This window comes from Galeopterus variegatus, unplaced genomic scaffold, assembly GCF_000696425.1.
Source record: "Galeopterus variegatus unplaced genomic scaffold, G_variegatus-3.0.2 Scaffold624, whole genome shotgun sequence".
NCBI classification, from domain to species: Eukaryota; Metazoa; Chordata; class Mammalia; order Dermoptera; family Cynocephalidae; genus Galeopterus; species Galeopterus variegatus.
The window spans coordinates 235,533-259,323 of NW_007726735.1; the positions used below are offsets into that span (position 1 = coordinate 235,533).

The 23,791-nt window shown below is 37.7% G+C and overlaps 1 protein-coding gene across 7 annotated transcripts in view; it reads left to right on the forward strand.

Moving 5' to 3' along the window:
• Positions 1–532: 532 nt before the first annotated feature.
• LRCH3 (leucine-rich repeats and calponin homology (CH) domain containing 3) overlaps positions 533–23,791 on the forward strand; it is a 119,036-nt gene continuing 95,777 nt past the window's right edge. For all 7 annotated transcript variants that reach the window (XM_008570702.1, XM_008570705.1, XM_008570700.1 and 4 more), the window contains exon 1: positions 533–818. In XM_008570702.1, coding sequence (XP_008568924.1) covers positions 557–818 — 262 coding nt within the window. In that variant the 5' untranslated portion in view covers positions 533–556. The remainder of the gene's footprint in view (positions 819–23,791) is intronic.

Genomic DNA, 23,791 nt, shown 5'->3' on the forward strand with positions numbered 1-23,791 from the left:
GGGAGGGGTCTAAAATATTTATATAACCCTTTCAATGAGAATTATGGAGTTTGGAGCCAAATTAGCACGTATTTTTTTCTTTCAACCAATATAGTAGTGAATCCACAAGTCTCGATTTAAATCATATTGTAATACAATGAAAGAAGTTGGAAAAGGTTTTAGGTTGTATCCCAGACTGTCTGGTCCACTCACCGCCCAAGTTTCTGGCAGCAACAATGTTAAGAAACCTTTATTTAATGCTTATTAATCTAATCCACTACTGAGGGAGGTAGGCAGAAAAGGTTTGGTGAGGAGTGCTGTGTGAAGGATTTTTGTAAAGGCATTTTAGAAATGCTACTGGGAGCCTAGAGTAAGAAGCTGATCCAGATATTAGTTCCTTTTAATTTCCCTTGAAAACCTCGATGTGGGCGTGGCAAGCGCCTGGCTGTGCGGACGGGCACTACGGCGCTGTCCATCAAGGAAACGGTCCCGAGTCTAAAAGCCCCTTTCCCCGCCCACCCATCGGTTCGGTCCGCGCATGCGCCAAGCCGCCGACCCGAGCGTTGTTGGCTGGGAAATGGCGGCCGTGGGCTTGGTGTCTGTGGCAGTGGCTGCCGAGTACTCTGGCCCCGTAGCGTCCGGAGGTAACCTCTCCGGTGTTAACTGCAGCCCAAACTCCGGGGCAGCTCCTGGTCCTGGCCCGGGCTCGTGGAGCCGCTCCCTCGACCGAGCCCTGGAGGAGGCGGCGGTGACCGGGGTGCTGAGCCTGAGCGGCCGGAAACTGAGGGAGTTTCCCCGGGGAGCGGCCAACCACGACCTGACGGACACCACTCGGGCCGGTGAGCCGGGCGGAGGGGCATCCCCATTGGCAGGAGAGCCGGGCTCCGGGGAAGCCGCCTCAGCCGGGGGAGGAGGATTCGGGGGTGGTTACAGCAACTGGTCCCGTAGGCTCCCGGTTGGGACTCGGGTAACGCCCGGGTAACGGGCATAAGCCTACTGCTCCAACCCATCCAGGACTCCGGGCCTGCGGGCCAGACCTCGAGCCTGGGGCGAGGCGGCGGTCAGCAGCATCTCTCTGGGAAGGGGACCGGAGGGGATTGATGGGTGGCGACGAGAAATCAGTTTCTGGCCCTGCCCCAGTTTCTGCAGGCCTTTTCAGATTGGGGATGCCAAATTGACTTTGCAGAGACTTGGCACCGTAGAGTGCTCTTAATAGATCTGAGTAGCAGGGGTGTCTCTGGTCGCTGCATTGTCAGGGAAGGATCGATTTCAGCACTGGTGTTTTTTCGAAAGAATTATCTGTGGTGTGTATATGTGTGTAATGCGAACCCTAGCTCTGTAACTTCTTTCTCTGCCTTCATCTAGTTGACTTACCAAATGTACATGTAAAAATAACTAGAGCCCATCTTCAGACTTCCCTCACATTCCTCTACCACTCCTCATGTCCTCCAAGAAAAGTTGAAAGTAAGAAAACTACTTAGGAAAGAGATTTTCCACCATATCTACTTTTGCTTTTCCATTTTAAAGCATTACTTTTCTTTACACCTATTTTTAAACACAGGAAAGAGAATAGGAATTAGGTATTATTTGGTTTTCTTACTTGTAGGGAACAATGTCTGGTAACTGAGGTGTTCAACATTTCTCTCATGTTTTAAATATAGCTTCCTCAGGAGTAGATTAAAAACTGAGTCTATTCATGTTTTACACAAATAAAAGGGGGAAAAAACCCTTACACAGGTTTTGTATAATATGATGTAAATATTTTATATTCATGTAGTGTTTTTGTAGTCAAAGAATGTGCAGTAGTCTGTGTCTTATATTTATTCCGTTTTATTATTTTATTTTAAAATCTTAGATTTAACACCTTTCCTATGTTTTTGCACTCACTAAAATATTGATAAGTATTAGATATGATTCACTCATGTTGGAAAAATAAACAGAACTGTTAAACCACTTCAAAAAACTATTCTTTCCGAAGAAACTTTTACTATAGTTTAAAATGGAAGCAATTAAATGCCTGCTTATTTAATCTCTTTTTAGAAACAGTTGTACTGAATATAATTTGTATTTTTCTAGTGAATGATATTAAAATTAAACTTTCTTTCTAAGGTAAATACAATCAGCCATTTGCCTTCTGTATGTGTTCTGATAGACAGCATCTAAAATTGTCATTCATATCCAAAATTTCCTGATTCTGTTCAGGAGGTGGCTATATGGCATAGCGATTTCATACTGATGTGAGTCATTTCCGTATTACTACATTAAGCCTGAAGCTAAAGAACAAGTTGATTACAGTAGTCTATCTAGCTCATTATCTTACCTTCTTTTTTTGTTTTTGGCGGCTGGCCAGTATAGGGGAACCCTTGACCTTGGTGTTCTCAGTACCATGCTCTACTTACCTGCTTTTAAGTAGTTCTAGAAGCCTTTAAGAAATATCTTATCACCTAGCAAAGAAAACCCAAAGGCATTTATGAAGAACAATAAGTAATCCCAAAAAGGTTTTTCCTTACTGTGCTCTGAATTTTTAAGTTTTTTTTTTCCCCTTCCTTTTTTTTCCGGCTGGCCAGTATGGGGATCTGAACCCTTGACCCTGGTGTTACAACACCTTGCTCTAACCAACTGAGCAAACCAACCAGCCTTAAGTATGTTTTTATCCCCACTTTAATAGTTTCTGTATAAGCCAAATTTTTTGTTGGTTGACATTTTATCTGGTCAAAAAGTGTTAAAAAAAAAAAAAGATTACAAGGTACTTTACAACCTATTAGACTAGAGTCATTTCTAACATGAAGAAATATCACTTATTAAATATAAGAAATCTTTGGTGGACCTTGGTAATTAGTACAAAAATAAAGGCCTCTGAATTGTTTTAAACAGATAATGCTGATTTAATGCTGATAACATCACTTATTGACTGTTCACTATTTGCTATTTATTGTGTTAGGTAGTTCAAAATACATTGCCTTGTTAAATGCACTCAGCAACCCATGGACTAAATATTATTATCCCCACTTTACATGTGAGGAATTGCTCAGAGAAAGTCATATAGTTAGTGCTAGTGGTAGAATTTCAGTCCAGGTTCATCTAACTGTTCTCTCCACTATACCACACAACCTTCACCTGTTTTTCCAGATAGTGAAACCAAGGTTTTGAGATGTTAAATAATTTGCTCAAAGACATGTGTCTAAACGGCAGGGGAAGGGGTATTAAGCAGGATTTGAGCCTAGTTTGAGGTAACTCCATAACCCATAGTCTTCTAGTTTTCCTTTTATAGCAGGTACTTTGATGAATACAGACCAACTTGTGGTAGCTAAAATGTTTTTCTTAGACCCTAGACTGTTTAAAGCCAAGTAAAATTATTTGAATGCTATATATATATATATAAAAATTGCCTCAAATACTGTTCTTTCATAATGTGTGGAATGTACATGGTAGAGCTGCTTTCCTTCAAGAGTTTACATCCTAGGAAACAGCATGTATTACCCATAGCATTTGTAACTGGAGGTGATTAGAATTTATCAGGAACATTTTCTTGAGGTTTTCCATCCTGTTTGTTTTAAAAGGTAGATCTTTAGGAAAAAGGAAATACTTGGAAATGGGTTACATGATTCAGTGGACAAGAAAAATCTTAGAAGAAATCACAGAAGACTTCTTGGAGCAGAAAGGTATATAGCTTGGATTAGGTAGAAATGAGAAGAAAAGCCATTCCAAGCAGTGGTGGACAACATGCAAAAAGTTTTAGAGCATAGGGGACATTAACTTTTCAAATCCATCATCCACTCCCCTTTCATCCGATAATGATACCCCAATTTTCTTAGAGAACCCCCCTCTCAGTTACACGAATGTCATGCTGACACAAGGTATGCATATGATTCAGGCTTAGCTAATTAGTATAGTTCATTGCTCTGGCCACGATTGTTCAGAGATGGACATATTTTCCAGTCAGCACATGAGTGTTCACTTTGAATTTGTTGTTGAACTATTGAAAAGGAGGCATACTTTGAGCCCTGGGGTTGCTGAGAGAATAGAATGTAAGCTTGGAACTTGCCAACATATGGAAAGCAGAGCCAAAAGATGGAACAGTGGAACCAAGTTCTGATGACACTGAACCTTTAGATCAATAGCCATGCCTAAAGTTAGTGCTATCTCTGGACTTTCAGATTACGTAAAGTAGTAAATTCCCTGTTCTGCTTAATTTGAGTAGAATTTTTTGATACAAAATAAAGGTTCTGACTAATTCAGTGAGACCGCTCTTGATAATGTTGTGGTAAGGCCAATTTGGTCAGAATAAATGATTGGATTAGGTAACATAAGAGCTGCCTTTCACATATGAGGAAGCTAGTTTGATGGCAGGTTTATAAAAATGGTCAACAATCATTCAATAAACATTTTTTGACCAAGGGACTTTGGCAGTTGTAGGTTTAACAAAGAGAACCAAGACACTCCTGCCCTCAAAGAGTATAAGGGATCCAGTGGGGAAATAGGTATGAAGATTATTTGATTGTTTTATGATAGCAGAACTTTTTCGTATTAGGCATTATGCTAGGTAAAGTAGGGGGAACAAAAATAAAAAGAGGCTTCATGAATATTTAAAACTCTAGCGACCCGGATGGGTAGAAAATGAAAATGTGCAAATGCTGATTGAATTTATTAAAAAGATAAAGGACAGAAGGAGTCAAAGATAAATGAATTGGCACTTAGAGCGCAGTGTTCATAACACCAAAGATAACAATTGGTAGAAGTGGAGGATTAGAAATATGGTATCATGTCATTGCTAGTAATAGTAGCTAATATTTATCGAGCTCTTAGCATATTCCAGGTATTGTGCTAAGCCAAATATGTATAAAACATTAACATACAAAAATCGTAGTGAGTTGTAATATTTTTTTTTTTTTTTTTTTGTCTTTTGTCTTTTTCCGTGTCCGGCAACGGATCGCAACCCTCAGTGTTGCCCCCGTACTGGACCGGGGACCGGCAACGGGATCGCAACCCTCGGTGTTGCTCCCGTGCCTCGCTCAGCCAGTGAGCGGGAACCGGTCTGTATGTGGGATCCGAACCCTCGGGCGGGAGCGCCGCTGCGCTTCCCAAGCGGCGCACTATCCAGTGCGCCACCGGGCCGGCCCCGAGTTGTAATATTTTTGACCCCAAAACACACATGGGAAAATTGAGACTCAGGAGATTAAGTAATTTGATTATGGCTAATCAGTGACAACTGTGATTCAAATTGATCACGGCTAATCAGTGACAACTGAGATTCAAATTGAGATATATCTGATCCTAAAACTTGTGTTTTTGATCACTAAGTCATACTAACAAAGAAGTTTGGTTCATATGATTTCTTTGGTTAGCCTGATACCTTTAAACGGTTGGTAGCATGTCTAGTTAATCATGTGCAGCAAATAGAAATGTAAATCTGGAGCTTTATTTTTTATTTTTTTTAAAGATGACTGGTAAGGGGATCTTAACCCTTGACTTGGTGTTGTCAGCACCATGCTCACCCAGTGAGCAAACCGGCCATCCCTATATGGGATCCGAACCTGTGGCCTTGGTGTTATCAGCACCGCACTCTCCCGAGTGAGCCACAGGCCGGCCACTAAATCTGGAGCTTTAGAGTGAAGTTAGGACTACAGCATAAATCCAAGAGAGTCATAGAGTTTATAAGGTTCTTGGAAGAAGAGTGTAGAGAGTGGAAAAGCTGGTCACTGACAACTGTGGGGTACACCAGCGTTTAAAAAGGTGAGAGTAGGAATAAACCTGAGCAAAAAATAGAAACAAAATCAATAACTAGGCCAGCAGAATAATTCATAGAATCCTAAAATTGGAAACAGTCTAACCATCTAAGTTATTTTATAAATGAGGAGCAGTCTCAGGTTAATGGTATAGTTAAGGTTGTATGGTGAGGTGATGCTATTTCACAGAAGGCAAATAGGAGTCATAGTTGACGCTGTAAGAAATCCCTTCTGAATGGAAGCAGAAAACAAGAAACCAAGGACTCAGCACCTACATTTGAGGGCAGGATGAGAGGTGAAGAGGGAGACGAATATTACACCTAAAAACAGAAAACTAATTGAGATGCAGTGGGTGAGCCAAGGTAATGCAGTGGTTACTGAAGTCATGAAAGTTGAGACTTTCAGGAAATTAATACTTATTTCCTAGATAAAAAGAATAAGGATTGCTAAAATGCCACTTAATTTTTCAAGGCTGTAATCTGTAACCCACAAAATTATGGTTTTGTTAGTCCTGGAAATATGCACTGGAGTGCCAGGACTTGAGTGGAAATTGTGTTTTTCTTGGATCCTTATTTATATACATTTTGTATCAGTCACAGTATATGTACTATGGATTTTTCTGGAACTGTGCTGTCCAATACAGGAGCCAATAGCCATAGGTGGTTATTAAACCAAAATTATTTAAAATAAAAAATTCGATTCCTCAATTGGACTAGCCACATTTCAAGTGCTCAGTAGCCATAGGTGTCATATTGGACAGTACATTGAACAGACCTACTGTCTGTCATATTGGACAGCACAGATAATCTTTTCATCATCACAGGAAGTTATATTGGACAGTTATATTGGGGCATAATGTCTTGAATAGAATTGAAGTTTTCTTCTGTATTATTTATTTATAAATCACACTTTAGCAGTGTTTTACTATATCCATGAAGACATTAAGCCACCATGGTGACTAAAGCTGAAAACATTGTTAAATAACAGTTGAGAAGTCAGAGGCAAAGGGAGAAGTTAGCAGTAAATGAGGGCTCAATCATAATTACAAGTTCCTTACAAGGAGCATCTGAAGGTCAGAGTGTGTGTGTGTGTGTGTGTGTGTATACACTATTTTATATATATATATATGTATAAAATATCTGTATATATCTATATATCGGAGTGTGTGTGTGTGTGTGTGTGTGTGTGTGTGTGTGTATATATATTCCCTCCCCCCGAAATAAAATCTTGTTAACAAAGACTGCCATTTAAGCACGTCTTCTTTGTTAATAGAAGCATTAACTATGCATTTGGCACATTTATCCTGCACTGAGTATTACATGTTCAAATCAGGAAGCATCTTCTAGGGCGTTAGAAATGAGGCTAGAGTAGAAAACAATAAAACTAATTATATTTTCTTAATCAGACTGGTTCAGCTTAATAGACTTGAAAAATCATTTTTTGTGATATTAAGAGTTGTACGTGGCTAGCCGGTTAGCTCAGTTGGTTAGAGGACCATGTTACAGCAGGGGTTCAGATCCCAGTACCAGCCAGCTGCAAAAAAAAAAAAAAAAAAAAGAGAGTTGTACATGTTCATTGTAGTATAAAAAGTTAAGGAAGACCATAAATATAATTCATAATTCCACTTATCCAAGGTAATTAGTAGTGAATGTTAGTTTGAAATCTTCCAAATATATTTATGAATATATACATTCTCACTTTTCTTTAAATTATAAAAGAGGAATAATATATAAAGGCTGTTTTACTACCAATCTGTTTTCACTACATGAGTTGCAATATCAGAGAATAGAGTTCTGCAGCATAATTTTTAATGGGTACACAGTAGTCCATTTAATGGTTATACTGTTATTTAATTTACCCTATTGGTGTACATGGGGATTGTTTTCAGCTCATTATTATAAATGATATTGCTGAGAATAGCCTAGTATATATATTGTCTTTGCAGACTTGTCCAATTACTTCCTTAGGATAAATCCTAGAAATATAGTTGATTGGTTAAAAGGTATGCAGTTTTAGGGCTTTCGATACAGACTTTAAAATTGCCCTTCCAGAAGGGTTGTTCAGTTTAGATTTATATCAGCAGTGCATGAGTTGTCTTTGTCTCACTGGACCTTCACGTTCATTTTGATTGATCTATGTCAGTCTGATAGGTGAGAGATAATATCTCTTTGTTCTGTGTTCAGTGGATCTTGATGAATGTAATTCTCTCTTCAAGAAAAAGTATATAAAAATTCAGAGGAAAATATTTCTTTTTTTCCTATTATTACCTTTTGTCATTGAACCAGTTGATAATAAAGAATCAGAAGTTCTTTGTGTGCGTATATAAACTCCTATATATTTAATTTGAATTTTTTATAATTCCAAAGTAATACATATTTACTATAGAAAATTTGGAAAAAAAAATACACAGGGGAAAAAGAGGAACCTGTTAACATTTTGACATATTCTTCCAGGTTTTTTTTTTTAATGCATATGTTATGTATATTGAAAAAACATGGTATTAGTTTTTTATGGTTCACCTTTTTTTAATCTATTGTATATTGGAAATATTATGTCATGTCTATGAATATTTTCTTATAATAGGATTTTTTTTTTTTTTTTTTTTTTTTTTTTTCCGTGTCCGGAAACGGACCGACACCCTCAGTGTCGCCCCCGTACCGGACCGGGACCGGCAACGGGATCGCAACCCTCGGTGTTGCTCCCGCGCCTCGCTCAGCCAGTGAGCGGGAACCGGTCTGTATATGGGATCCGAACCCTCGGGCGGGAGTGCCACCGCTCTTCCCAAGCGGCGCACTATCCAGTGCGCCACCGGGCCGGCCCTTATAATAGGATTTTAATGACTGCAGCATATTTAATCTTTGTACTTATCCAGATCCCTTTTATTGGGCATTTGTGCTATTTCTGAGTTTTTATTCTCAAAAATAAAACTATAAGCATCATATAATTCTTTGCTTACATCTCTTATTATTTCTTTTGGGTAAATTCCTAGAAGTAGAACTGTTCTAACAAATAACTTACAATTTTTAAAACTTACACAAACTTAACTTACAAGCAAAAGTGAAAAGCCTTTCCTCTTAGAAACAGTGTTATATATTGTAGCCTGGCAAGGTTTACAGGCTACCCACAAAAACATATTTTTATAAAACATGAAAGTCAGCTTAACTCCTACTTCATACCCCTTTATGCCTAACTGCCATGTTCTCCCGCATGTCTTTCTCTATAGAGATGGGGGTGAGGGATAATGACATAAATTTTTCTTGAAGTACCACTGACATCAGAAAAGGACTGGAGTATAGAGCTTAAAGTTGCCTTGTAAGGAACTTAGAGTTTTCTTAAGCATTCCACTCTTTATTTTTGTTTGTTTTAATACAGATCTATGGTTTTAAATTACCAACCATTAGGAGAAACCAAAACAAGTGTCTAAAATATTTATTTTGTTTTTCTGTAATCCACTCTCCATGCATACTCCAGTTTCAGAAGTATGGATATAATACTGTATATAATACTACTCTTTGTAACCAAGCTTCTATGAAAATATGCATTCAGAATTCAAGTACAGGATGCTAAGTACACACCTGAGGCACCAATAACATTTATAACTTTATAGTTCCCCTTTTTATAATTGCACCTACCATTTGAAATGAAGAATCTGTAGCTATAATATATTCTCATCCACATACTTCCTTTCTCAGCTGCCTCAGAATCAAGCACAAGTCTTATATTGTACTCACACAATGGGAAAGAGACTTAGGAGATAAAAAGACTTCTGTTAACACACACACACACACACACACACACACACACACACACACACACACACACACACATTATAAAAAGAGACAGAGACCGTAAAGGAAATTATGGCTGTTGTATATAAAGGTGTCTGAAATAAGAAATACAGACTTAACTGTAGTGGCATTGTTTTTTAAATAGGAGTGGTAAAATAGTAGGATGATACCTTTAGGGAGGGTGAGAAGATAAGTCATAGATGACCACAAAATCAGATAAAAGAATGGCATCAGTGGCGGGGCCAAGGATTTACTATGTTCCAATTCCTTTTGCAGTGGCTATGTTTGGGAGCTGGATGGTTAATGTTATCTCATATTATGACATAAAATATGACTTTTAAGTCATATTGTAACATACATGGTTATTATTTTCAATTCATTTATGAAACAGTTATTCCATTTATGCTTGGAAAAAAGTATGTGGAAAATATGGTCATTCATACAAAGGCATATTATTTTGAATTCCTGAAGTAGCCAATGCAATGCTGCTAATTTTAGAATTACAGACTAGTTTTGGGGAGCTGGTCAGTTAGCTCAGTTGGTTAGAGTGTGGTGCTGATAACACCGAGGTCCAGATTCAATCCCTGTACCAGCCAGCCACCAAAAAAAAAGTATTTCCTTACTCACTTCTTTTAACTTTCTTCTTTGCTCTTCTAAATTTCTAGATGTTTATTATTTGAAGGGATTCTTAAACCAAGGATGTAAACTGGTTTGCTTAAACTTATTTCTTACAAAAACTAGGTAATAGATTTTTCCATTAAAAACAAATTTTGAAAAATGATTTGCACATCATAGAGAATGAAAAGATAAGCTGTGGTGTAAGAGATTTCCAATAATACAACAAACAGATGATATCCAGGATATATAGAATTTCTACAAACAAGGAAAAGACAACCCAATAGAAAATTGAGAAAACACTTGAACTGGTACTTTACCGAAGAGGAATTCCAAATGGCCAATAAATAATGCTCAACCTCATCAGTACTCAAGGGAATGGAAAATAAAACCACACTGAGGTATTACTTAAAAAGGTGATAATATCAAGTACTGGACAGAATGTGGAGCACTTACCTGGAGGCTTTGGGAAAGAGTTTGTTTCCAAGCTCATTCATGTTTTGGCAGAATTCACTTCCTTATGGTTATAAGACTAAGGTCCCACTTTCCTTGCTGGTTGTCAGTCTCAGGCCACTTTCAGGTCCTGGGGGTCACCTGCATGCCTTACAGCATGGCCCCCTCTATCTTCAAGCCAGCGATGGTATTTTGGCATCTCATACTTCAAATCTCACTGACTTCCTCTTCTGCTACCATCCAGAGGGCTTATGTGATGAGATTGGGTTTACCCATATTATCTCTTTTGATTAATTGTAAAGTAACTAACTAGTAAATTTAATTACATCTGCAAAATTTCTTCTTCCACATAAGGAAGATAAACAGGGTATATGATATGATATATCCATAGTTCCAAGAATGAGGATGATGTCTTAGTTCATTTTGTACTGTTATAACAGAATACCACAGACTGGGTAATTGATAATGAACAAAAATTTATTGGCCCACAGTTCTGGAGGCTGGGAAATTCAAGATTGAGGGGCTAGCATCTGGCAAAGGCCTTCTTGCTGTGTCTTAATGTGGCAGAAAGCATCCCATGGCAGAAGGGCATAGAGAAGGAAAGAGAACAAGAGGGGGCAAGCCCGTTTCTGTGATAAAAAACTCACTCCTATGATAAAGACATTAGTCCACCTAAATACTCTTTAAAGGTCCCACTTCATAATACTGTTACAATGGCAACTAAATTTCAGCATGAATCCTGGAGGAGACAAACATTCAAACCTTAGTGGGTGGGAGATCTTGGAGGGCCATTGTAGGATTCCAACTATCATAGATGGTTTGTCTGTCTTACTATCTTTTTATTGTACACTACACCTAGTACAATTCCATATGCCCTTTGAGTGAGTGTTTTAGTTGACAAATAAAAGTTATATATATTTATGTGTACAGCATGATATTTTCATATATGTATACTTTATAGAATGACTAAATCAGGCTAGTTAACATATGTATTACCTCATATAAGGGTACTTCAAAAAGTTAATGGAAAGATTTGTATTATTATTTTTTTTTTAAAGATGACCGGTAAGGGGATCTTAACCCTTGACTTGGTGTTGTCAGCACCATGCTCACCCAGTGAGCAAGCCGGCCATCCCTATATGGGATCCGAACCCGTGGCCTTGGTATTATCAGCACCACACTGATAATAGACATCCAAACTGGAATCATCCCGAGTGAGCCACAGGCCGGCCCGATTTGTATTATCTTTTAATTATATTTTCCACAAACTTTTTTTTTTTTTTTTTTTTTTTTTTTTTTTCTTTTTTTCTTTTTCCGTGTCCGGCAACGATCGCAACCCTCAGTGTTGCCCCCGCACCGGACCGGGGACCGGCAACGGGACCGCAACCCTTGGCGTTGCTCCCGCGCCTCGCTCAGCCAGTGAGCAGGAACCGGTCCGCATGTGGGATCTGAACCCTCGGGCGGGAGCGCCGCCGCGCTTCCCAAGCGGCGCACTATCCAGTGCGCCACCGGGCCGGCCCCTTCACAAACTTTTTGAAGTACCCTCATATATTTACTGGGGGGGGGGGCGGTTAGAACACTTAAAATCTATTTCAACAGTTTTCAAGTATACAGTATATATATATATTTTTTCCTTTTTGTCTTTTTCCGTGTCCGGCAATGGATTGCAACCCTCAGTGTCGCGCCCGTACCAGACCGGGACCCGGCAACGGGATTACAGTATATATATATATTTTTTCCTTTTTGTCTTTTTCCGTGTCCGGCAATGGATTGCAACCCTCAGTGTCGCGCCCGTACCAGACCGGGACCGGCAACGGGATCGCAACCCTCGGTGTTGCTCCCACACCTCGCTCAGCCAGTGAGCGGGAACCGGTCTGTATGTGGGATCCGAACCCTCGGGCGGGAGCGCCACCACGCTTCCCAAGCGGCGCACTATCCAGTGCACCACTGGGCCGGCCCCTCATGGTGGTTTTAAATTGCATTTCCCTGAGGATTAGTGATGTTGTGCATTTTTTTTCCTATACCTTTTGGCCATTTGTATGTCTTCTTTGAGAAGTGTCTATTCAGGTTCTTTGCCCATTTTTTAATCAACTTATATGTTTTCTTGCTGTAGAGTAGTTTGAGTTCCTTATATATTTTGGATATCAACCTCTTACCAGACATATTGTTTGCAGATATTCTCTCCCATTCCATAGGGTGTTTCTTCACTCTGTTGATTGTTTCCTTTGCTGTGTAGAAGCTTTTTAGTTTGATGTAATCCCATTTGCCTATTTTTGCTTTTGGGGTCATATCCAAAAGAATCATTGTCCAGACCAATATCATGGAGCTTTTCCCCTATGTTTTCTTTTAGTAATTTTACAGTTTCAGGTCTTACATTTAAGTCTTTAATCCATTTTGAATTGATTTTTGTATATGGTGTAAGATAAGGGTCTAATTTCATTCTTCTGCATGTGGATATTCAGTTTTCTCAGCACCATTTGTTGAAAAGATTGCCCTTTCTCCATTGTTTGTACTTGGCAGCTTTGTCAACAATCAACTGACCATAAATATGTGGATTTATTTCTGGGCTCTCTAGTCTGTTCCATTGGTCCATGTGTCTGTTTTTAATCCAGTACAATGCTAGGGGTTTTTTGGTTTCTGTTGTTCTGGGGGGGTTTTGTTTGTTTGTTTGTTCATTTTTTGGCTGCTGGCCAGTACAGGTATTGAATACTGAACCTTGTGTTATCAACACCATGCTGAAACCAACTGAGCTAACTGGATAAATCTCCATACTATTTTGATTACTATAGCTTTGTTAGTACATTTTGAAATCAGGTAGTGTGGTGCCTTCAGCTTTATTCTTTTTGCTCAGGACTGCTTTGGTTATTTGGGGTCTTTTGTAGTTCTGTAGGAATCTTAGGATTGTTTTTCTATTTCTGTGAAAAATGTCATTGGAATTTTGACAGGGGTCACAATGAATCTGTAGATCACTTTGGGCAATATGGACATTTTAACAATATTAATTTTTCCAAGCCATGAGCATGGGATGTCTTTCCATTTATTTGTCTTTTTCAATTTCCTTCATCAATGTTTTACAGTTTTCAGTGTACAGATCTTTCACGTCCTTGGTTAAATTTATTCCTATGTATTTATTTTTCTTTATGCTATTATAAATGGGATTGTTTTCTTGATTTCTTTTTCAGATAGTTCACTGTTAGTGTATAGAAACGCTACTATTTTTGGTATGTTGATTTTGTATCCTTCAACTTTACTGAATTCATATATTTGTTCTAACAGTTTTTTGGTGGAGTCTTAGGGTTTTCTGTATATGAGATCATGTAATCTGCAAACAGAGACATTTTAACTTCCTCCTTTCCAGTTTGGATGTCTTTTATTACTTTTTCTTGCCTAATTGCTCTGGCTAGGACTTCCAATACCATGTTGAAGAGAAGTAAGAGTGGGCATCCTTGTCTTGTTCCTGAACTTAGAGGAAAAACTTTAACTTTTTGCTGTTGAGTATGATGTTAGTTAGCTATGGTCCTGTCTTATATGGCTTTTATTGCACTGAGATACATTCCTTCTATACCTAATTTGTTGAGAGTTTTTAATCATGAAAGGATGTTGAATTTTGTCAAATGCTTTTTTGCATCTATTGAGATGATCGTATGGTTTTTGTCCTTCTGTTAATGTGCTTTTTCATATTTATTGATTTGCATATGTTGAACCACCCTTGCATCCCAGGGATAAATTTCACTTGATCATAGTGAATGATCCTTTTAATGTGATGTTGGATTCGGTTCACTAGTATTTTGTTGAGGATTTTTGCATTTGTGTTCATCAAGGTTATTGGCCTGCAATTTTCTTTTCTTATGTCCTTGTCTGCCTTTGGTATCTCTTGCTTTGCCTCCCATGGATTCATCACCCCTTTTCCCCTGGGTGACGGCACCACCAAAGATTACTCAAAGCCCAGCTCTTCTGAGCAGTGAGAAGCCCCGAAAAGGGGTTAATCTCCTGGAAACCTCAAGAGAGAGGCATTCCTTCCATTTGGGAAATTAACCCCGAATTGGGATTCTCTTCCCACATTTATTCTCCAGACCAGGAAGTTTCAGGAAGAGAACATAGGTGGGGGGTTTGCTAAATATAGTTTAACAAGTTTAACAATAGAAGCTGGTAACATTCAGTAAGACAAGCAAGGTGACATTCAATAATGCAATTTGCAAGAAGTTAAGTTGATCCACCAACAAAAGCTTGATCTTAGCAAACATTCTCTTCTTACCACAATTTCCCAGTGTCTTAAGGTATCAGTCAGTAATCTGTCTGTTTGAGCCAGCAACCTTGCTGTGTTACAATTCTTTATCTTACAACAGAGACTAGCCTGGGGAAAATTTCCTGTCCTTTGCAAGGTTAACATTTGAAACTGCAAGGCTTTGGAAAACCAGGCCCTGTGAAATACATTTGCTTTATGTATACTCCACAGGTATCAGCATCATGCTGGCCTCATAAAATGAGTTTGGAAGTATTCCCTCCTCTTCAGTTTTTTTTTTTTGGAAGAGTTTGAGAAGCATTGGTATTAGTTCTTTAAAGTTCAGTGAACCCCACCAGGTCCCAGGCTTTTCTTTGATGGGAGACATTTTGCTACTGATTCAGTCTTCTTTCTTATTATTAATCTGTTCACATTTTTATTCCTTCATGATTCAGTCTTAGTAGAGTGTATGTTTCTAGGAATTTATTCATTTCTTCTAGGTTATTCATTTTTTTTGGCATATGACCTTTGAGTGTTTATTGAATGGATGGATGAGTGGATGGGTGGATGGGTGAATGAGAAGGTGAAAAGAGGAACTGATTAAAAGTCTATTCACTTTCTTAGTTTTGGAAATAGTGACAGCTGACTTCCGTGTAACTGGGTTTAATGGGAACCTTGGGGCTTCAATGATGTAGCAGAATTCAGTCAGAACCTTGTCAAGGATAATACTCGTGATTATGCTTCCCTGTGGTGACAAAAAGCTCGGCATTCAGACCCTCTTTAATTAGTGTCATAGAAGATAAGAGCGATGACGTTGCATGTGCTAAGAGTCAATCCCCAAGATATAACGAGTGGCAATATGACAACTTCTAGGTCTTTGAAAATTTTCAGAATAGGTTTCTTCATCTGCTAATAAAAGGAATAAAACAAAATTTAAACCCCTTATTGTGAAGTAACCTTTCCATGTTTATTCAGTATGTACAACTGTTACAATTATGCAAGTCTCAGTTAAGGAGAATCTTAAACTGATAACATGGTGATGCTTTTTTTAACTTAGTAAATTTGTGGTTTCTGGCTATCTGTCATCAAGTGACAAACAGTAGCCTATTGGTTCTAAAACTTTAGTGTTTCTAGCATCACTTGTGGCACTTTTAAAAAATGTGCAGTCCTGGGTTTAACTCCTAGAAAGTCTGGTTCAGGAGATCTGGGGTAGGAGTCCAGTAAGCTACATTTTTAACAAACACCCTGATGGTTTTAAGTGCAGGTGGTCAAGAACCACCACATGAGAAACACTTACTTAGACTTGGCTACTTTACTGCAAAATTTATTTAGGAGGATAGTAATTTTTTACATCCTGTTCTATGGCATACCATTATATGGATTCACAGGACCTTGGGAGAAATGCAGAATTTCAGACCCCATTCCAGAATTAGAATCTGCATTTGCATTTATAGCTTGAGAACCACTGCTGTAAAGTTAATGAGGTAATTGAAGTTATTCTTTTTCCAGAGGATCTCTGAGTGAGGCAAATTGTTGTCCCCAGCTAATCTAACCCCACACAACATGTAACTAAATTGAGTACTTTAAACACCAGTCTATTAAAAAAAGGAAAAGGTCTCATTTTGGGGGTGCATTAGGGAAAGAAGAAAGTTATGACACCAGTTACCTTGTTCCTAGGATATGATGTTCTGGGCACATCATCGATATGTATATGGCTAGAGTTAAATGTGATGTTAGCAAGTCCTTTTGGACTGTGCCTTCAGCTGGGCCTCTGCCTAATCACACTGAAAAAGTAAAAAAAAAAAAAAGACTTAGTATGTCACCCTAATAGGTGCAGTAATGATCTGCAGTGCAGAAATTGCATTCAGAGCTCAATCTTGAGATATCTTGTCCCTACTTAACATCCTGAGGATTGTTGTTTTCTACCCAAAATTGTTATATCAGAAGCCTGGCTCTATTTTTCATTGTATTTGTTTCTAATACCTGCTTTTAGAAGACTATTACTTGCTCAATTGCTTGTGAAGACATTTAGTAGCACTAGAAACTAAATATTCTTGTGGTCAAATCAACAACTATCATAGGTTTGTTAGTTTTGTTGTTTTATCATAGTACTTGCAGTTTGTAAACACTTCCTTGTTTTCCAACATAAGATAATGACAAACAATTTAAAGACATTTTCTATTGAATCTATTTGTTGACACCTGATAACTTACTTTTTTCTACAAAAGAAGGAGAATTTTTCGTAATACTTATTGATTTTTTTCATAGCATCCTTCATGTTACCTTTCCTTTTTAGGATCCTTATGAATCTTAGAAATTCAAGGTATTTACAAGTGACTATACCTGCTGTATTTCATATTTATATGTCACTGCCTAAACTATGTGTGGGAAACCTCTTTCTCCATTCCAGCATTGCTACTAAAACTTGGAAACTGCATTCCAAGAACAAAAAGATTTTCTAGGTCCATCTTATTTCCCCCTCTCCTAAATAAAGCATTTGTTATTCTTAAGGAAGCTTGGATCCTTTTAGTGAGCAATAGGATACAGGACTACAATCTGTCTTCTGGAGCCCCATTTTATATCATTCACATGGCAGCTGGTACCAGAAAGGATGACATCAGGGATAGCTTATATTATTTCATGTGAAGGATCAGGAGCCTTTCAAAATCACGAATATGGTCAATTTTACCTCTTATATGACAAAATTCTTTTCTTATCTAATATAGAAGCTTTTCTTTTTGGGGGGTTTAGGGGAGCAGCTGGCTGGTATAGGGATGGAACCCTGGACCTTGGTGTTATTAGCACCACTCTCTAAACAGCCAGCTTGAAGCTTTTCAGTTGATACTTATTTATGTTCTATTCTGAGTTAACAGTTTTTCCTCTTTTTCATATCCAGTATAGTTATAGTTTATGTGCTGTATTAGTATATATTATACCAAAATGTGTGCATGCTTTATATGAATACTTTACATAAATATGTTATACCAAAATATTTGAAATAATTCAAAATTAAAATACTATCAAAAATTTTAGAAATATCAACATAAAAAGGCCAGCTTGTGATTGCTCATTTTCAGTCTCATTTTGTGATGCCATTATTGAACACATATTTTTGAAGGCTCCTGAATTTAATTTCCTTAGTTTGCTCAGTATAGATAGGCTGATTTCATATATGTATCTAGTAGATCAATAAAGGCCAATTTCACCAAAGATTTATTTTCTTTCTTTAAATAAAGTAATATTGTAATATTTATGGTATATATGCATAATGACTTTCTAGCATAACTTTAGGTATTTAAACGAAACAGTTTAACAGCCATTACTTAAATTCAAGGTAAAATGATTTTATTATCCAGAATGAATAGTATTGAATTATTTCATAAGATCTGTGCCTCTGTGAGCAATTGCAGTTTTTGCAGAATGCAGTAATTTCTTACATGATGCTGTCTTACATTATGCTCCCTCATCCAAAAGGCAGTTCTTTATATTTCCAGGGTTCTTGGCATGACCCAAAGCTTTTCATTTTTCTTAACTTGTGTTATTATTATCATTAGAGTATGCATCAAAGATCTGAATTAGAAAGCTTACTGTACCACACAACTATATTACAGTTGCAACTTCATAGTGATATTGTGTTCAAGTTTCTTAGTACATTTCCAAATGTGGGTGAACACAGAAGCACACAGAAATTATTACAGAAACCAATCATTTAGTTTCTCTCAAGAAGGGGGGAAAAATACTGTTGCTCTTGGTTGCAAACATTCACATTATTGTCTTGGACTGGAAATCTTAGACCTGTTGCATCAGTATACAGTTGTTTTGAGCACATCATATCTTACCGCATAGCACTGTTCTCAAGAAAGTGTGGTTCCTAGACAAGCAGCAACAGCATCACCTGGGAAATTGTTCGAAATACTCGCATGTGTTATTGGGTCTCACCCCTGACCTGTGGTATCAGAAATTCTAGGGGTAGGGCCTAGCAATCTATGTTTTAACAATTCTATAATTTGTTAATAAAATTTCCCCAGTAAATTCAGAACATTAATTTATTTTGACAATTCACAAACTAAGGAATTTATCTAAATTTTGGAGGACCAATATTTTTAAATCTTTATGGTTACTACTTTGCATTTGGAAGTCCTAGTGGGTTACTTGTTGGTGTATGAAAACTGTAATACTTGTTTATGTCACCCCCCCGCCCTCCATTATTTATTTATTTATTTATTTTTACTGAAAAGCTTGTTACTTTTTAGGAATCATTTGGGGTAGAGGGTAGGGTAAAACACTGATCATAATATGAGAACATTTTATTAAAAGTTATATTAAATACTTTTTAAAAAATTGTAATGATTCTTCTACCAAAGAATATAAAAGAATGAAAATTCCAGGAGATATTGGAAGGTATAAGACTCAGAAAAATAGCCCCCGTTCTCTTCCCATTATAATTTTTTGACCTTCCTATCTTAAGAAAATCTAGTCCAGTGACATGGCAGGATACAAATATACCATATTTCACTAACCTATAATCCCTATGCATCTCAAAGGTAATATTTAGTGAGAGTCTCTGTGTCTGAAGAAGTAACTTGATGGTGTCTGATATTTGTATTAAATAGTTTCTCTTACAAAATCCCTGGTTTTAACTAGGATAATGGAGCTGCCTATTAATCACATACCTGTTTTTCAGCATTTAAAAATAATTTATAATATGGTGTTTTGTACAAAAGAGCTAGTGTATTTATGCATTGGCTTTGAATTCACAGAAATATAGGTTTAAATTTTAATTCAATCACTTAAAAGCTTTGTGTGACCTACCCATAGGCAACGTTCCTAACCTTCCTAAATGGCAGTTTCTTCTTCAATGCAATATCTATCTCATAAGGAAGTTTTGGTGGATGACACGAAATTATAGCCATATGGAATGATTAATAAAGGTCCCAGTGCTTATATACACTTAGCAAATGTTAGTTTCCTTTGTTTTCTCCTTCCTTTCTTTCCACTACTTACTTCAATTCCACATTTCTTTTTTTGGCAGCTGGGTGGTATGGGAATTCACACCACATTTCTTTTTTTTTTTTTTTTTTTTGTCTTTTTCCGTGTCCGGCAACGGATCGCAGCCCTCAGTGTTGCCCCCGTACCGGACCGGGGACTGGCAACGGGATTGCAACCCTCGGCGTTGCTCCCGCACCTCACTCAGCCAGTGAGCGGGAACCGGTATGTATGTGGGATCCGAACCCTCGGGTGGGAGCGCCGCCGCGCTTCCCAAGCTGCGCACTATCCAGTGCGCCACCGGGCCGGCCCACACATCACATTTCTTTATTTAGTCAAAAATGTATTCTGTACCTGTGTTTCAGGAACTGTTTTTGGCATGGACATAGCCTCTGAAGTATACTTCTTGAATCTAAAATAAACCAATTCTAGTTTGTTATAAAATGTTTTTAATTTTGTTAGTCTTATTTTATATTTTAATAGGGTATCATAAAATATATATAACAGGATTAGATTGATATATTGTACTGCTATGATTCTAAATTGACATTTCCCCCCTAATATTGACAGTAAAGATGGTTGGCTGGTTACTACTGGTAATTGGTATCATGTTTTCCCAGAGTTTTTTGATGAATTCATTTTTTGTAATATATGAGTGTGATTTAGTTCCCTCCTGAATTGTACTTTTAGAACTTTTTAGTTGTCATTTTAAGGATTTTCTTTAAAAATTTCTAGAGAAATTCTTTTAGCCACCTTTATATTTTTTATTATTTGAAGTGAGGAGTTATCAAATAATAATTTCCTGTTTTGCCATAATGTTTCCGTTATTGCCTTGTGTTTATAAAACACCTCTTTCCAGAGAACAGCATTCTCATTTGTTTTCTTTATACGTTTTACAATTAAGTGACTTTGACATTGTCCCAATCTCGCATATGGCAGCAACAAAACAAGACTAGAATCCAGGTCTCCAGACTATAAGGATAGCTAAATTAAATTGGAGTTTTGTTTGATTAAACTTTTATTTCATTAAATTTCTTTATAATTTCTCTCATGGACCAGCTTTGAAAATATGTACCAAAATTTTATCAGCCTACATGCATTTTTTAGCCTCCCACTCTCTTAGGATATGTGGAAAACATAACTATGGGAAAAAAAATAAAGCCATTTTCCAAGTCCTTCAGTATACATGATTGCTTTTCCTGAGCAAGTGTATACAAACTGATAAAACATGGTATGTGGATCATCCCCAATAACTTTTCCAGTTAAGACTTTTTTTTCTTTTTTTAAAGCTCTTATTTCTGTCATATTTTTAAAGGAAAAGAATGTATAATAGAAAAATCAGGGAGACTCACTCTCCGGAGGGTTTGGACTAGAATTGGGTCTGGATTTGGGTATGGACACAGTTAATGATGAGCGTCAGTCTCCAAGCTGAAAACTGAATGACAGTTGACCTACAGGATGGTAAGATCTCCAGGCTGCTTCTCCACTTGGAGTTTTCCTCTTTGGAGAAACTCTGGGGAAGTCTAAGAGAAAAAGACCTCTGGGTATTGATATTTATCAGCACCACACTCTCCCGAGTGAGCCACTGGGCCGGTCCTGGGTATTGATATTTATACAACACAAGTGAAACAGCCAGGCACCTACATTATACCCTAGGGAGAAGTTCACCACATCAACAAGGCTTAACGTACATACAGAACTTCCAACCAGAATTTTAGTGTTATGTTCTTAAATATGAAAGGAAAACTAATACCACTAGATATTTGAACAATATCTCTGACATCAAAGACAGAGAAAAACAACAAAAGGAGCCCAGAAAAAAACATACAGTACAGAAATAAAAAAAGGAAAAACTCCCAAAGATGTAGAATTAATATCCTTAAAGGCAGAAAGGAAGATATTGAGGGCATGAAATATAATAGGGATCTATAAAAAAGGAACATAGGAACATTCACAGAGCAAGAAAGAGCTCTTGGAAATTGAAAGTATTATATCTATCAGAAATAACATATTCATTCAGCAGAAGGGTTCAGAAATGAAATTGGGGAAATCTCCAAGAAAGCAGGAAAAAGGAAACAAAAAAAGATGGAGTCTAACAGGTTCAATGGCTGATTATTAGGGTTCCAGAAAGAGAAAACAGAGAATACAAAGAAGGGAGAGGAAATTATCCAAAAAATAATTTATCTCAGTTTTTCAAAAATGAAGGACACAACTGTCTGGATTGAAAGAGTCCAAGTGATCTGCATAATGAAAAGAGGAAAAAAAATCCATGTGAGGGCACTTTGTGACGTTTGAGAACACCAGTATTGTAGGCCGTGCATTGACAAGCCTGTTGTAGGGCCAGTGATGCAGTAAGATATAGATCATGAAGCTCTGACTGTTGTGCAGCAAGAATTGTCCGATAATGTAACTAGACCCTTGACTGGTGACATGGCTCGCTCTCTGCCTAACGATATGAAAGGAGTCAAGCCCAGGTTAATTTTTTACTCTTCATCAGGTACCACTAAATTTTAGGTGGGCCTCTGTGATATGTGAAGCACCCAGAAGATAAATCTGTTCACTTACATTTTTTTTTTCCTTTTTGTCTTTTTTACTGACCGGTAACGGGATCGCAACCCTCGGTGTCGCGCCCGTACCGGGGACCAGCAACGGGATCGCAACCCTCGGTGTTGCGCCCGCACCGCGCTCAACCAGTGAGCGGGAACTGGTCTCCATATGGGATCCGAACCCTTGGCAGGAGCGCCACCGCGCTCCCAAGCGGCGCACTCTCCAGTGCGCCACCGGGCCGGCCCCACTTACATTTTTTATATGTATATCCTTTACACTACTTACTTGATGCTTAGGTACCAAAGTGAAAGTAATCTTTAGTCTACATGGTTTTGTTCTTGTTAATATTAAAACCCAGACCAGACTTTGTGGTCTGGTTTAACTGAAACAAGGGTAAACCTTCCAAGAACTTGCAGAGAGAAAAAAACAAAAAAATAGGCCCCAAAATGATACTGTATTTCTCTACAACAACACTGGAAGCTTGAATACAATGGAGCAAACCTTTGAAATTCTCAGTGAGAAATTTCAAACTAGAATTTTAGGCTAGGAAAATTTCGTTTTTAGGCATATCAGACCTCCTGTGTCACCTTTTTTAGGAAGAAACCGAAAGATAAGATCTACCAAGATAAGGGATCTAGGCAGGGGAATCAAACATAGGAATGAGGAGAAAGGAATTCTCTTTATAATGAAGAGAATTCCAGAACAATGACTGTGCAACAGACCTAGGGAACAACTGGACTGGCTTGCAGCAGAAGGATAGGGTCCAATAAGCATTTCTTAAAGAAAAAAAGAAATGAATAGAGTGCCTGATTCATTTTTAACAAATTAAGAAGAGGTTTTTAGTTAAAGAGTTTAGAAATTAATTCATTATAGATACACAGAAAACTAAGAAAATTCAGGGTAAACAAAAAGTTGTACAAGAAAAGAATATGATCATAGTATGTCATCTAACCCTACTTATTTGTATTTATTTATATAATCACAATAAATGTCAGGCTTCCTCAGAAAAGATGACAACTATAGAGGGAGGACGGTGGAGGGAAATTTATTTAGTGGGAGGTGGGGAGAGGGGGATGTAAAAGACTAAATACTCATTGTCCCTGGTAGGAATATTAAAAATCTGAAATTCAAGAAACAATATAAATATATTACATATAAACATAGCAGCAAATGCCAGAATTATAGTCAAACAAGTAGAAAGTGGTTGCCTCTGGGAAACAGGCATTTAGTTAAGAGGGACTAGATATCTGTTTTGGGTTCTAATTGGTATTTTCACTTTCAATCTGCCTGTATTCTTATCCTTGGAGTTCCTTGTAGACAGCATACAGTTGTATCATGTTTTTACATCTACTTTGCTAATCTCTGTCTTTTGGTGTATTTAGGTCATGTATATTTAAGATAATTATTGATATGTTAGGGCTTATGTCTGCCATTTTGTTCTTTGTCATTCTCTTTGATTTCCCTTTCTGTGTTCT